At 45.1% G+C, this 13,571-nt stretch overlaps 1 protein-coding gene across 1 annotated transcript in view; it reads right to left on the bottom strand.

Moving 5' to 3' along the window:
• The window catches only part of sh2d3ca (SH2 domain containing 3Ca), a gene marked incomplete at its 3' end in the record, with an annotated part of 55,969 nt that extends 49,353 nt beyond the window's left edge, over positions 1-6,616 (bottom strand). Inside the window, exons 1-2 of the mRNA XM_080018120.1 lie at positions 6,488-6,616; positions 2,254-2,293 (exon numbers count right to left, since the gene is read on the bottom strand). Of these exons, the coding sequence (XP_079874246.1) occupies positions 2,254-2,293; positions 6,488-6,498 (51 nt within the window). The 5' untranslated portion in view covers positions 6,499-6,616. The remainder of the gene's footprint in view (positions 1-2,253; positions 2,294-6,487) is intronic.
• Positions 6,617-13,571: the final 6,955 nt, after the last annotated feature.

Here is a 13,571-nt window from a genome sequence, read left to right as displayed (position 1 = left end):
AAGGAAAGAGGAGGAGCTGAAGGGAGGGGAGGAGTAGAGGAGGAGGAGGAGAAGAGAAAAAAAAAAAGGAGGAACGAACAAAACGGGAGAAGAATGGAGAGGAGGGGGAGAGGAACGAAGAGGAGAGAAGAGGAGAGGAGAAGAGGTCGCGAAAGAGAAAATCGGAGAAGAGGAGGAGAGGAGAAGAGAGGAGAGGAGAGGAGGAGAGGAGGAGAGAAGAGAGGAGAGGAGGAGAGGAAGAGAGGAGAGGAGAAGAGGAGGAGAGGAGGGGAGGAGAGGGGAAGAGAGGAGCGAGGAGAGGACAGGAGAAGAGAGGAGAGGAGAGGAGAGGAGGAGAGAGGAGAGGAGAAGAGGAGAGGAGGAGAGGAGAAGAGAGGAGAAGAGGAAAAGAGAGGAGAGGAGAGGAGGAGGAGAGGAGCAGAGGAGGAGAGGAGAGGAGAAGAGAGGAGGAGAGGAGAGGAGGAGAGAGAAGCGGAGAGGAGAAGAGAGGAGAGGAGAGGAGGAGAGGAGGAGGAGAGGACAGGAGAAGAGAGGAGAGGAGTGGAGAGGAGGAGAGGGGAGAGGAGGAGAGGAGAAGTGAGGAGAGGAGAGGAGGAGAGGAGGAGAGGAGGAGAGGAGGAGAGGACAGGAGAAGAGAGGAGAGGAGAGGAGAGGAGAGGAGGAGAGAGGAGAGGAGGAGAGGAGAAGAGAGGAGAGGAGAAGAGGAGGAGAGGAGGGGAGGAGAGGAGGAGAGGAGGGGAGGAGGGGAGGAGAGGAGGGGAGGAGGGGAGGAGAGGAGGAGAGGAGGGGAGGAGAGGAGGAGAGGAGGGGAGGAGGGGAGGAGAGGAGGAGAGGAGGGGAGGAGAGGATGAGAGGAGGGGAGGGCTACGTGGTGAGAACGGAGGCATTGAAGGAAAACCTGGGAGTGGAGGATTGAGGAGGGGCAATTAAGGGAGAAGAGAGGTCAAAGGTCAAAAGGCTTACGTGGCTTTTGAGGTCAAAGCCACAAACTCACTGTACGTTGGAAGCATTGATCCCCTTTGTGTGAAATATGGAACAGACAGCTCCACCAACCGGCAAAACGCACCAAAACAAAGAGTGATTTTATCCATGTGTCATACATGATGTGTTTTATATGACTTGTGATATTGCGACGTAAGGGACACTCGCACTGTGGCGATCGGTCATGTCGTGTGAAACCAACGACTTCGAGGTTCACCACCACAAGGCGGAAGGTTGCGTAGTGTGGACGGCACTACTCTGAAAGTGTTTTTTTTGTGCCCGCGGCGTTACGAGTCCAGTCCATCTGCTGCCGTAAGTGAATCCATTTGTTTTTTTAACACAGGGAATAAGGTTCGTGATCGGGGCAGAAGGCAGAAGGCTTTCTAGCACCCAGAACGACTCCTATTAATAATCAATAGAGCAAAGGAGACACATCCCAGGAGTTCAACAACACAGCTCACAGTTCAGATCTCAGCCTCTCGCTCTCTCTCCCCAGCCTCCTCTTAAATCCTGTGTTGCTGCATGTGATTGTTCAGATGGACACACACACGCACGCACGCACGCACGCACGCGCACACACACACACGCACACACACACACACACCCTCATCGTCCATCTCCAAGGTCGCTGAAAGGGATTCATCTGACATGAACTCGGCTCACTTGGCTCTATCTCTCCATCTTGTGGCCGCTGGAGGAACAGCCCTGACATCGCCACCGCTTACACCAGATGTAATTAGTTAATGGCAGCCGGAATTAGTTTGAAAGCAGGGTGAGCCTGCTGAAATTGAGCTGAATTGTGAAAGTCCAAGGGGCAGTAATCACCCTTAATTACATTTAAACTCACACACTGAAGTGCTAATTAAATATCAGTGAAAGGAAGAGAGTTCATGCGAAGAGAACTGGCCCCCTTGTGTGTGATCCTGTGCTGAGAACTAAAGACATATCAAGTAATTATTATGAGTAACATTAATACATTAAATAAAGTAAGTAAGAAAAAAAGAAAGAAAGAAAGAAAAATGTAAGCAGTTTATTTATGTATTATGAACCTGCAATACAGGAAATGCCTTAAATATCTTTATTATTGAATGTACCCTTAGATAAATAAATGAATACAGATTATTACAAATATAGACTTAAAGCATGTTGGGTATGTGTGTGTGTGTGTGTGTGTGTGTGTGTGTGTGTGTGTGTGTGTGTGTGTGTGTGTGTGTGGTCACATACAAATACCCTCAAAGACAAGATAAAAACACACAGAAAGTCTTACCGTACCTGGACATATTCAGCCTGGCTGTCTGTCGGCTCCATGTGGCTGAAAGGAAGCAGCAAAGCAGAGAAGAACGGAGAAAAGGGGAGACAAAGGGGGAGGACAGCGGAGGCAGAAAGCGAGAAGAGCGACAAAGATGGACGTGTTATATATATATTTTTTAAATACAATACAATGACTGTTCTTCTGACACCAGAAGTCCAAAAACAATGGGCCGCAACTCTCTGGTGAGTCACGGCGTCGGGCCAGGTGGGGAGCGGAATGATTTCATGAGTAATTTATTTCCATGCGCGCAATGACAAAACATGACCATTTTAAAATAAGTTAAAAATAAAAGTAAATACAAAAAACAATGTCAACTTAGTTACTACTCTTTTATGAATGGAGCTGTCACAATTATAAAGTAATCGATCGTTTTGTTCAACGGTTTAGATTCCACCGTCATGCTTCCGGTTGGGTCCACCTGAACGGTGATGTTCCAATGTCCAATGTCAATAAAGGTCTCGTTGCGTATTCTTTACACCGTTATCAGCTTATTCTATGACAGGGGCATAAAAATTTACAAATAGACGACAATGGAGCTCCTAGCGCATTTGTGCACCAATTACTCGACGACTAAAAATGTCACGGCCGTGAGAGCCCTGCTGGTGGCATGGTTATTGTATAGTATAACTAATAAAAATATTCAGTGTGTTTTTGGTCAGTGGTTATAAAACGGTACATCCTGGCATTAACCAGTCTTTTTTTTTTTTTTTTTTTTTTTTCCTCCCCAGGCTTCAGTCTCTGAAAGCGTGCACCCAAGTGTATCTGTGTGACGTGCGACAGGTGCCGGGCGAAAACACGCCGAGCGGGGGCTGCTTTCCCATGACCAGAGCGAGAGAGAGCGCGCGCGCGAGAGAGAGAGAGAGAGAGAGAGAGAGAGAGACTTTTAAGGTTCCTTTATTCGCAGTAAGTCATGTCACAGCAGCAGCAACTTGATCACGGAGGAACCAAAAAAAAACGTGACAAAAACCACAGACAAGTCAGTCAACCGGTAAATAGGCAGCGAGAGCACAGACATCCCTCTTCAGAGATGGCTAGGAACGCAGGGGTCTGTGGGTGTCTTCACCGGGTTTGAGACAGCTCTTCACTATGAGGACGGCTCCCTTTGTAGCCCAGACTTCCTCCTTTGTACAGTTTACCTCCTTGGGGAGAGAGAGAGAGAGCGAGAGAGAGAGAGAGAGAGAGAGAGAGAGAGAGAGAGAGAGAGAGAGAGAGAGAGGGAGAGAGAGAGAGGGATGGGATGAAACGCGACGAAACGCCGACGACCGGGGAGGCGCCCCCTCAACGTCGGGCTTTGGCTCCTCGAATCTCCGGTGTGGCCACCCCCCCCCCCACGACACACGATCCGCGTCGGCGTGTGAGTTACCCCCGACGCGGATCGTGTGTCGGCGGGACCCCGGCGCGGCGCAGCAGAGACACACACACACACACACGCACACTCTGGGTGCTGTGGGGAGGATTTGTGATACTGAGAGCGGGTGGGCGGGGGCGAGGGGGGCAATTACATGCCCCGAGTAGTTTTAAGTTCAATCAGGTCAGTTCCCACAGAGATGGCCCTCCGAGGGGCCCGGGGCGGAGCCACATTACACATGTTCTCAGAGAGGCCAGATCAAAGGGTCCCATCGCGGGGCCGGGAATGTTAATAGGTCCCCTGGCGGAGCCGCTCTGTGTTCCGCTTCCAGAGCCCCCGGCCGAGGGCCGAGCCCCGGCTTAAAAATTCTTTGAATAAACTGTGAAAGTTTCACACTCCGCCATAAATACTGCGTATCGCCGGCGCTCGCTCGGCATGAATTAAACGAGAAAGGGGCCAAACTCTCAAAGCTTATCATCAAGGAGAGCGCGGACGCCACGCTGCGCGCCGCTCTCAGCCGCCGGCCGTCGGGGGAGCTCCGGACGTCAAGGGCTCTGCTTGTGGCGTTTGAAAAGTTTGACCTTGGAATCCCCTCCGGGTTCATAACTGTGGAAAAAGTGTGAGTTAGCCGCTCTGGTTTACATTCCTATTCATCGCTGCCGTCGGAAGATTAAAAAGCAAATAAACAACCGAAGCCGTCTGGCTTGAGGTCATCCGGGTGACATTCCACTCGAGCGTATAAATAATATACGATGGATAAAAATACACGATCCGTTCAAGGAAAAGGACGATTTCAAAGAGAAGATGTCAGTAACCTGGTCTTTAAAATGGGCCATTTATGGAATAATCCGTTTTACATTCGTTGTCGCGCAGTGTGTATTTCCCCGAATTTTGGTTTTGGATCCAAAAAGGATCAAGAAAATATCTCTATTAACTTATATTAGTAGCCACAGCTGATAAAGAAGTACTACAGTACTAGTTATGAGGAAACATTGGAATTGAGAAAACCTGTGGAGTCATCTGTGTGACTTGAACAGATATTGAGACATTGAGAGAATAAGATTTATATATATATATATATATATATATATATATATATATATATATATATATATAGAGAGAGAGAGAGAGAGAGAGAGAGAGAGAGAGAGAGCGAGAGCGTGAGATACATAGAGAGAGACCATAAAGAACACACTGTACACCGTGCAAATTTTTTTTCCCACGGTCCCAAGGCTTGAATAATGTGCTCTTATGCGCGTGCACAAGCGTCCACACACACACGCGCGCGTGCACACACACACACACACACGCACGCACGCAGAAAGTGAATCTATGTGTAACATGATTCATCCGCACACAGCACTCTGCTATTATCTCCCATGCCAAGGTGGAAAACATTAGGAAAATAGATTTCATACCGAAATAGACAGAGGGGGGGGGGGCTGCATGCTTCATCCTCTCTCTCTGTAAACGCGGATTTAGTCGCTACAGTAGATACTTTGAGAGACTTGTTGGCACGCAGAGTTAAAAAAAAATAAGCATTAGTCACGGGCCCCCGCGGGCCGTCCCAGATGCCGCTACGGCCAAAAACAATTACTGTGACAGCGCTTCCATCGCTTTGTCTTGAGCTGGAATCTGGATCCGCATGAGCGTCGTCCGCAGAGTCGAATAAAAGTACAGTCGCACTTGATGAAGTATTACAGGCTCTGTTATGTCAGAGCACCAAAGGCATTTTAATACTTTAGGTACATTTAACAGCAGGTACTTCTTTACTTTTACTTAAGCGGTACTTGCACTTTGACCATTTACTTTTTACTTTTTACTTTTTACATTTTACTTTTTCTTTTTACTTTGGTGAAGGGTCTGAGCTGCAGGGGGTATAGGTCTTACACCCTGCACCCTCCATATTAGGCCTATGCCATACATTTACTTTAAGTACATTTAACAGCAAGTACTTGTTTACTTTTACTTCAGCGGAAATGTCAATGTTGCACTTTTACTTTTACGTTCTACTTTTTTACTTTTCACTTTGGTGAGAGGTCTGGGCTGCGGGGTGCCAGACCTATACACCCTGCAGCTTGGAGCCTAATCAATAATAAATAAACCCATATTATCCCTCTGCCCATGCAGCATGTCCGCTGCCCTCACACAGAGCCGGGAGAGTAATTCAGGTGTTTTCTCACCTTCAACCCATTGCCCGCAGGTTTACAAAAACGACCTTCTCAAATGTATTTTCTAAAATGTGCCCTGATATAATACTCTTTAATCTGGCATAAGGTAGTTAAATATACCATTTTTTTCTGCAGATGAGCGCAATTTTATTTCCAAAACCAAAGAACTGTGACTGTGTTAGAAATGTAGTAGATATTTGAAACATGTACTGTAAGTACATTTATAAGGAAAAAGGTAACAAAGCACTTTTCTACTTTCTACCATTGCCACTGTGCATATTTCATTCAGTGTTTTTTACTTTATGTCATTAAATTAAATATGCATCATTGCATAATTGCGGCAGAAATGCATGAGTGAGGTTGGACAGTGTGGTTTGTTTGTTGTTGTTTTTTTCCCCTTGGTACAGTACAACGTTTGGTACACAGGAAGCACCAACATACCACTGTTCAATATTATTATTATTATTATTATTATTATTATTATTATCTCTTTCTTTTCTAAAAAATCTTTCTTGGCCTGGTCCCTGGCAGTTTTAGGCTTACTGCAATTTAATAGAACATAAATTTGAAACTCACAGCTGTGTAGGCTTTGTGTTTTTTATTTATTCCACATGCTCTGTGCTCGTGTGTGTGTGTGCATGCAGGTGCACGTGCGTGTGTGTGTTGCGTGTTCACCTGTAAATCATTTCAGAGTTCTGTTTCTGGATCTGCTTCTCATCTTTTCCCTCGACTCCCGAATTCCCAACCCCGGAGGCAGTCGGAGGTTTGGGGCCGGCAGAGCTTCCCGTGTCAACACTCGGATCCACCGACACCGCCAGGGCCTCGTCCCTCCCTTGACCTCCGACCCCGCGGGGCCAGGGCGGCTGTGGGAGCTCCCGGTTGGCAGGCGGGGAATCAGCGGCTCCCAGCGGGGGTTTATCCTCCGAACCACTAGGCGGCGATGTGGCGGCGCCGTCGTCCTTGGCCCCGGGGAGGGGGACGGAGGGGCCCTGGGGTCCCCCGCACGCAGCTACCGCCGGGGCCGGGAGCGGGGCCGAGCGGTGGACCGGCCTCTCGCTCTGGCTCCTGCTCAGTTTGCTCTTCCCCTTGCTCTTCTTCCCTGCGGAGCAGGAGCCGAAAAAGAGAGAGGGAACCCTCAAAATAGAAGATGAAGAGATGGAGACAGATGGAGAGATGAATATATGGAGAGAGATAAACAGGGGGCAAAGTTAGGGAACGAAGGAGAAAAAGGCTCTGAATGATCTTTTGCTTGACCTTCGCCATGCACATGGATGTACAACAAGCTCCAGCCTTCATGGTCCTTTCCACATCCGTGGTAAGACGTTTGATTTTAAAAAGAGAAGATGGTTTTGATTGACATGTCAATTTCTTCAGGTCAGTACTTTATTTTTCTGACCTTTGACTTGAGTTGACGTGGAGAATTTATACTTAAATTGTTCTGTCAAAATTATGAATATGCAGAGGACAAAAAAAAATACGATATTGATAAAGAAATTGGGACCATCTTTAGGTCAGTGAATTTTTTTGAGGACAGTTCTTTCCTTTTTCTTACATGGGGTGTTTGTGTGTGTGTGTGTGTGTGTGTGTGTGTGTGTGTGTGTGTGTGTGTGTGTGTGTCCGTCCGTCTGTCTGTCTGCGTGTGTGTGTATGTGCATGTGTCTGTCTGTCTGTGTGTGTATGTGCGTCTGTCTGTGTGTGTGTGTGAGAGTGTGTATGTGCGTCTGTGTGTGTGTGTGTGTGCACGCGCGTGTGCGTGTGTGTGCGCGTGTGTGCGTGCGTGCGTGCGTGCGTGTGTGTGTGTGTGTGCGTGTGTGTGTGTGTGTGGCTAGCACGACATTAATCTTAAATCTTTGTGATGAGCGTTTTCGGACCTGTCTTGCTCTTGGTCCTCTTCGACAGCAGGCGTGGCAGCGTGCCCAAGTGGGTGTAGTCCTCACTGGAGCTGGCGTAGCTGGTGGTGCGAGGCCGCATGGTGGCCATGTCGTCCACGGTTGCCCCGGCGACCGCGCCAAGCTCTCCTGCGGGGTCTGGTTTGCTGGAGACGGAGCGACGGAACGACAGGTTGGAGAGGTTCCCCAGCCACTTGAGGGCTTTGGAGGGAGAGAGTGGAAGCAGCACACGTTAGTCCTAGTCTCTTCAATCTGTGTGTGTGTGTGTGTGTGTGGGTGTGTGTGTGTGTGTGTGTGTGTGTGTGTGTGTGTGTGTGTGTGTGTGTGTGTGTGTGTGTATTGGTGTGTGTGTCAGTGTGTCATTGCCGCTAATACTGAAACTGATCTGTGAGGGAAGATGAAACCAACTAATGTGAAGCTGCAGTAGCAGTTCCATCCTTCCCACATGAGAAGCACAGATATTTTGTGTGTGTTGGGTTTATATATTATAATTATATATATAATAAAATATAATATAATATAATATCATATAATATCATATCATATCATATCATATAATATCATATATAATAATTATAAACAATAATATTATTATTGTGAATATATATTCAGGTCTCACTATACACACACATTTAAGTGACACTGGCATTTCTACTGAAACTTGCTCTTAAATGCACTTAAAGTATTAAAAGTTCTATGGATACTTCAGTACTTCACTGTAGTTTTTGTTCATGCAGATCCTGATTCTGATTTAATAAAATAGTCCAGGTGGTGTCATAGTCATTTACAAGGACATGGACCGTCTCCGAAACTCAATATACTTAAGTAACAATACTAGAGAAATGTACTTACAGTAAGTAGAGTAACAAAGTACAAACAGTAACACAGACACACACACACACACACACTCCGGCGTGGTACTTACTCAGCTTGCGTATGCTCATGTTGCAGCCGCAGTGTGTGTGTGTTTGTGTGTGTGCGTGAGAGAGAGAGTGAACAGCTGGAGGAGGAGGAGGAAGAGGAGGAGGAGGAGTGCAAGGATCGTCGGAGAGAGGAGGAAGGAGAGAGCGGAGGACGACTGCAGCCAAAGTCACCACGCAGAAGACAACGGGAGGACCGACGGCGGCTCTCCTCCGATGGGCAGAGAGAGAGAGAGAGAGAGAGAGAAAAAAGAGAGATAGAGAGAGAGAGAGAGAGAGAGAGAAGAGAGAGAAAGAAAAGCGAGAGAGAGAAAAGCGAGCGGAGGAGGGTGGGGGTGGCAGGGGCTCGGGCAGGGCGGACCGTGCTACTTCCTGTGTGAAGCTGTGGGGAGGAGGAAATTAGAAGCTGGTAGATAAGATGACACGAATTAAGCTGTCTCCAGGGCCCCGCGCCTTTATGGGGCCTGAGCAGAACTGGAATCCGAACAGCGGCAGCGGGGGTGGGGGTGGTGGCGGTGGTGGCGGCGAGGGTGTTAAGTTGCCATGCGCGCACGGAAGATAAACACATTATAGAAGCGGTTTCCCGGTGCGCAGCTGATTGGGGGGGGGCCCTCCCACCCTGCTCTTGAGGGGGCCCCCTCGCGCAGCCACGGGGGCCCTCAGCAGGCTCTTCGTCGCTGGCCGTCTCGCATCGTCCTGGTGTCATTCGGACGCAGATGGAAACGTGTTGATGGTGCAGATTGAACCGGGGCGTGTGTGTGTGTGTGTGTGTGTCGCTCCGCTGCGCCCGCTCTGCTTCCTGTCCCGCTGAAATGAAAGGCTGCAGAAGAACCGTCGGTTCCATATTTCAGCCGAGAGCGATCATAACATGGCTGCGGTTGCGTGTGGTTGGTTGGCCTGTGTTTGTTTGCTTCCCCAGAGGCCTCTCTGTTTTCAGCGACCCGCAGCGCATATCGTTTAAACTTTTTTGCAAAAACGTGACACTCGGGCCCGGTGGCTTCATCGTCATGGACCACACGAGGATTAGCAGATTTCTTTTATCATAATAATATAATGAAAACCTTTATTTGTACAGCACCTTTGAGGCACGACATGTCACTGAAAGAAAATTTAAAATAACTTAAAAAAAAATGTAATTACAATTAAGAGGCCAAAAATAGGAACAATATAAACAAAACAAACAAGCATTTACAAAGTAGAAAAATAAAACAATTACAAAAATGATATGAATTTAAAAAAGGGTAAGAATACGCAAATAAAAGTACGTATACAAAATTGCAAAAGGCAATAGAACAAGCAGTGTTCGATGACTATTGCATTTAATAAAATGGGATAGATATAACATTAGGTCCTAGCACTGAAAGGTGGCGGCTGATTAGTAAGTTGAATGAGTTAACTATCGCATAATTTTGACTTTTGTAAGAATTATGAGATAGATGTTTCTCTAGATTTTAGATTCCCTCTTCTGATTTTATAGACTTTTTCAATATAGCTTCCGAGATTTTCTTTCCCCCAGGCAGAAACGGGCTTCCATATTTTTCTCACCTTAGTGTTTAAAAATATGTTATGTTGACTTGTGGGAATCCCTACGGAAGTCCGCAGAGGCCGTGCAATATAATTACTTTTGGTTCCGTTACTTGTGATCACAACTTATTTATCTCGTGGCTCACAATATAACAAAAGTTGTTTTCCGGGGCCATTTCCTCCTCGGCATTGCACCGCGACCTTCCAGGGGCCGCAGACTCACGCACGGGCGTGTGGCAGGGTCTCAATTAGTCGTGAACGCGAGAAAACAACATTTGTTTTATCGTGATCACGAGATAAATAAGTCCTGATCTCAAGATAACGGAACCCAAAATAATAACATTGCATGGCCCCGACGGACTTCTGTGCAACCCTCAACTGGTAACAACAACTTTAAATATTTGACTCTGCAGAAGCAGCGCTTCAACCTTTCACTTCCTGTTGACATGGTGCAGCTGCTTCTGTAACCTGGCCCTGACCTTTCCCCAGTACAAAACCACTTCGGTCTCGGGGAAAGCTGCTAAATATGAGGCCAGGCTTGAGAAAAAAAGAATAAACAAAAGAACAAATAGTTCACCAACCTGTAATTATAATAATAATGATAATGATAATGATAATGATAATGATAATGATGATAATAATAATAATAATAATAATAATAATAATAATAATAATAATAATAATAATAATACAAACTTTATTTATAAAATAAAATAGTGCAGACATTAAACTAAAAACAGAACTTACGCTCGGATTATGACAATGCTAATATTTATTTTATGCGCAGATTATTCTTATTTTTCGACCCTCATACATTCATTCTGGAGGCCAATAACCACGCCCGCCACTATATTATAACGTCTTAGTCGCTTTGGCATTTAGACACCAACGCTCTGGGAAGGGTAATTCGGAGAATGAGGTTATTGTTTTATGCATTGCTGTCGAAACGTTTGTATGCGAATGCAGTAAAACACGATTTTTGTTAACTATTCCAGCCATATAAAAATAGAACCAATTGAAAGCATCTTCTCGTGCGCTAAGTCGACATCACGCAGTTACGTTTCGTTTTTTTTGGTCAAAGACCAATTACACATGAAAGTGTGTCAATGACCTTGACTATATTATTATTATTATTATTATTATTATTATTATTATGTATTTTCTGCCCTCTCCACACTGGCATCCCTGTACGTTCACTAATTATTTAACTGAGCTGTATTCTACTAAACCCACCGCCGGGGGGCGCTAAAGCTCCTTCCAGGCACAGAACCAGTGGCCGTTATATCATGTCTGTCGCCACACTCATTATTTAAGTAAATGAATGTTTGAAGCAGAAAATCACTGACAAATTGACCCTTTTCATTTCCAATTATGAGTCCTAAGGATCAGAGACTTGGAAACAGGGAAAAGCACTGAGGTTTAATTAGGGAAATGATGACTGCTAATGACTCATTTGATCCCATCACACGTTTCAATTAGGGCTTATCAGATACAATTACTCCTGCATAAGATTTGTTGCAGCAAGATCTTGTGCAGCGTGCAACCTGCACGTGCATTTTCTGAAACGGACCAACGGACCAAAGGGAACTGAAATGGAGAAATGAATTAATTAATACAATTAATTTTCCATTGGAACGTAGTAGGCCGACATGAGGAAGACCTTTTTTTTTTTTTTTTGGGGCGAAATTTGTTAAATTTCACATAATTATAACCACTTGCAAAAAAAACAGATGTTTCTACGTAAAAAATTACTATAATCTTGTTCCCCAATTCACTCTCGGTATTGTGTGCGTTTTGCATTTGTGTGTATGTATGCCTGTGTGTGTGTGTGGGCGTGTGTGTGTGTGCGTGCGTGCGTCTGTGAGTGTTGTGCGTGAGCGCATGTGACTTTTTTAATCTTCATTCTGAGGAAAACAAGTGTTCCATAATTCATCTCCCTCCTTGATATTGTGACAAATAGGTCAGTAAATCCCAAGGCAGCGCTGACACACCTCCCCTTGTAATGGAGACACACAGAAACCAAAATCAATTCACACACAGACACTTATTTCCTCACCTTGACCTTTCCCCCTTCTGCCTCTGGAAGCGTTTGGCGTGCTGCGTAGATTGGATTGAGTCCATTGGATAACATATGAAACACCACAATAAAGATGTTTTAGCTGCATTTGGACCAATAACAAATAATATAGATTTTCTCATTATTTTTGCCTCACCTTGTAAAAAAAAACATTAATGCTTTAATGTGCACGGCGGCTCTTTGATGACAAGATGAGACTCCTAAGGCCTAAGACCTTCCTAACGCAGCTGCCGTATTGTAACATCACATTTCTGATCCGAAGTAAAAGACCAAAAATATTTATTTGTATGATTGATCATTTTTTATCATATTTTCCTTTTATTTATATTGATCTTTAAATGCAATCTACGTGGTCTGCATGTTTAGTTCATGACTTCTTTCTGCTCTCTTGAATTTCAGAGCAGTATCTTACTGTGACTTGGTACCTTAACAGTATATAATTATGGTTTAATTCAAAGGTAAATTTCAATGTAACGTGTAATGGAAATAAATAGAAAATCTACAATCTAAATTAAAAATATTCAATTAAATCTATATACATTTTATTTTATTTTATTATAATGTAATTCTATTTTATTTATTTAAAGTTATTTAGATAAATGTAATACGATTCAATTATTATTATTATTATTATTATTATTATTATTATGATTATTATTAATATTATTATTATTATCAAAATATATATATTTTTTTATTTAAAGCAAATGAGCAAAATAAATAACCAAACTAGCAGAAAGAGAGGAAGTGGTTGACATCTGAAGGAGAGAAGTAGCAGCTGCCATAATAATCCAAAATAATATAGCTGGAGCCCGTCTTGCGGAGTCTGGGTGGAGGTTCCCTGGAGGCTGGAGGATGAGGGTTGTAGCAGCGAACCCCTGCACCCGTCTGTCCCTCTTACTCCCAGCCCATAATGACTTCATGCACCTCCTCCAGAACCTGTCCCAGTTATTTATATAGATTTTCGTTTTCCTGCCCACGGGTCATTTACACACAGCAGACATCTCTGTTTATTTCAAGCGCTCTGCTTCTGCTTCGCAGGCTTGCAGCTCATTCTCCGTCTCTCTCTCTCTCTCTCTCTCTCTCTCCTTTTCAGACTCGTCCTAGTTCTTTCACTACTTCTCTTTTCAAAACTTTTAATAGCACACAAAAAAAAAACAACGTCTTTCCCTCTCTGCTGTCAGAGGCACAGAAGGCAATGGTTTCATAGGTACAGGCTGTCTGCCAACTTTCTTTGTGTGTGTGTCTGTGTGGGTGTGTGTGTGCGTGCGTGCGTGCGCGTGCGTGCGTGTGTGTGTGTGTGTGTGTGTGTGTGTGTCTGCGAGAGTGCATTTACCTCTCACTCCCTG

Source organism: Zeus faber, assembly GCF_960531495.2.
Source record: "Zeus faber genome assembly, chromosome: 17".
NCBI classification, from domain to species: Eukaryota; Metazoa; Chordata; class Actinopteri; order Zeiformes; family Zeidae; genus Zeus; species Zeus faber.
This window is presented reverse-complemented; position numbering and strand designations above follow the sequence as displayed.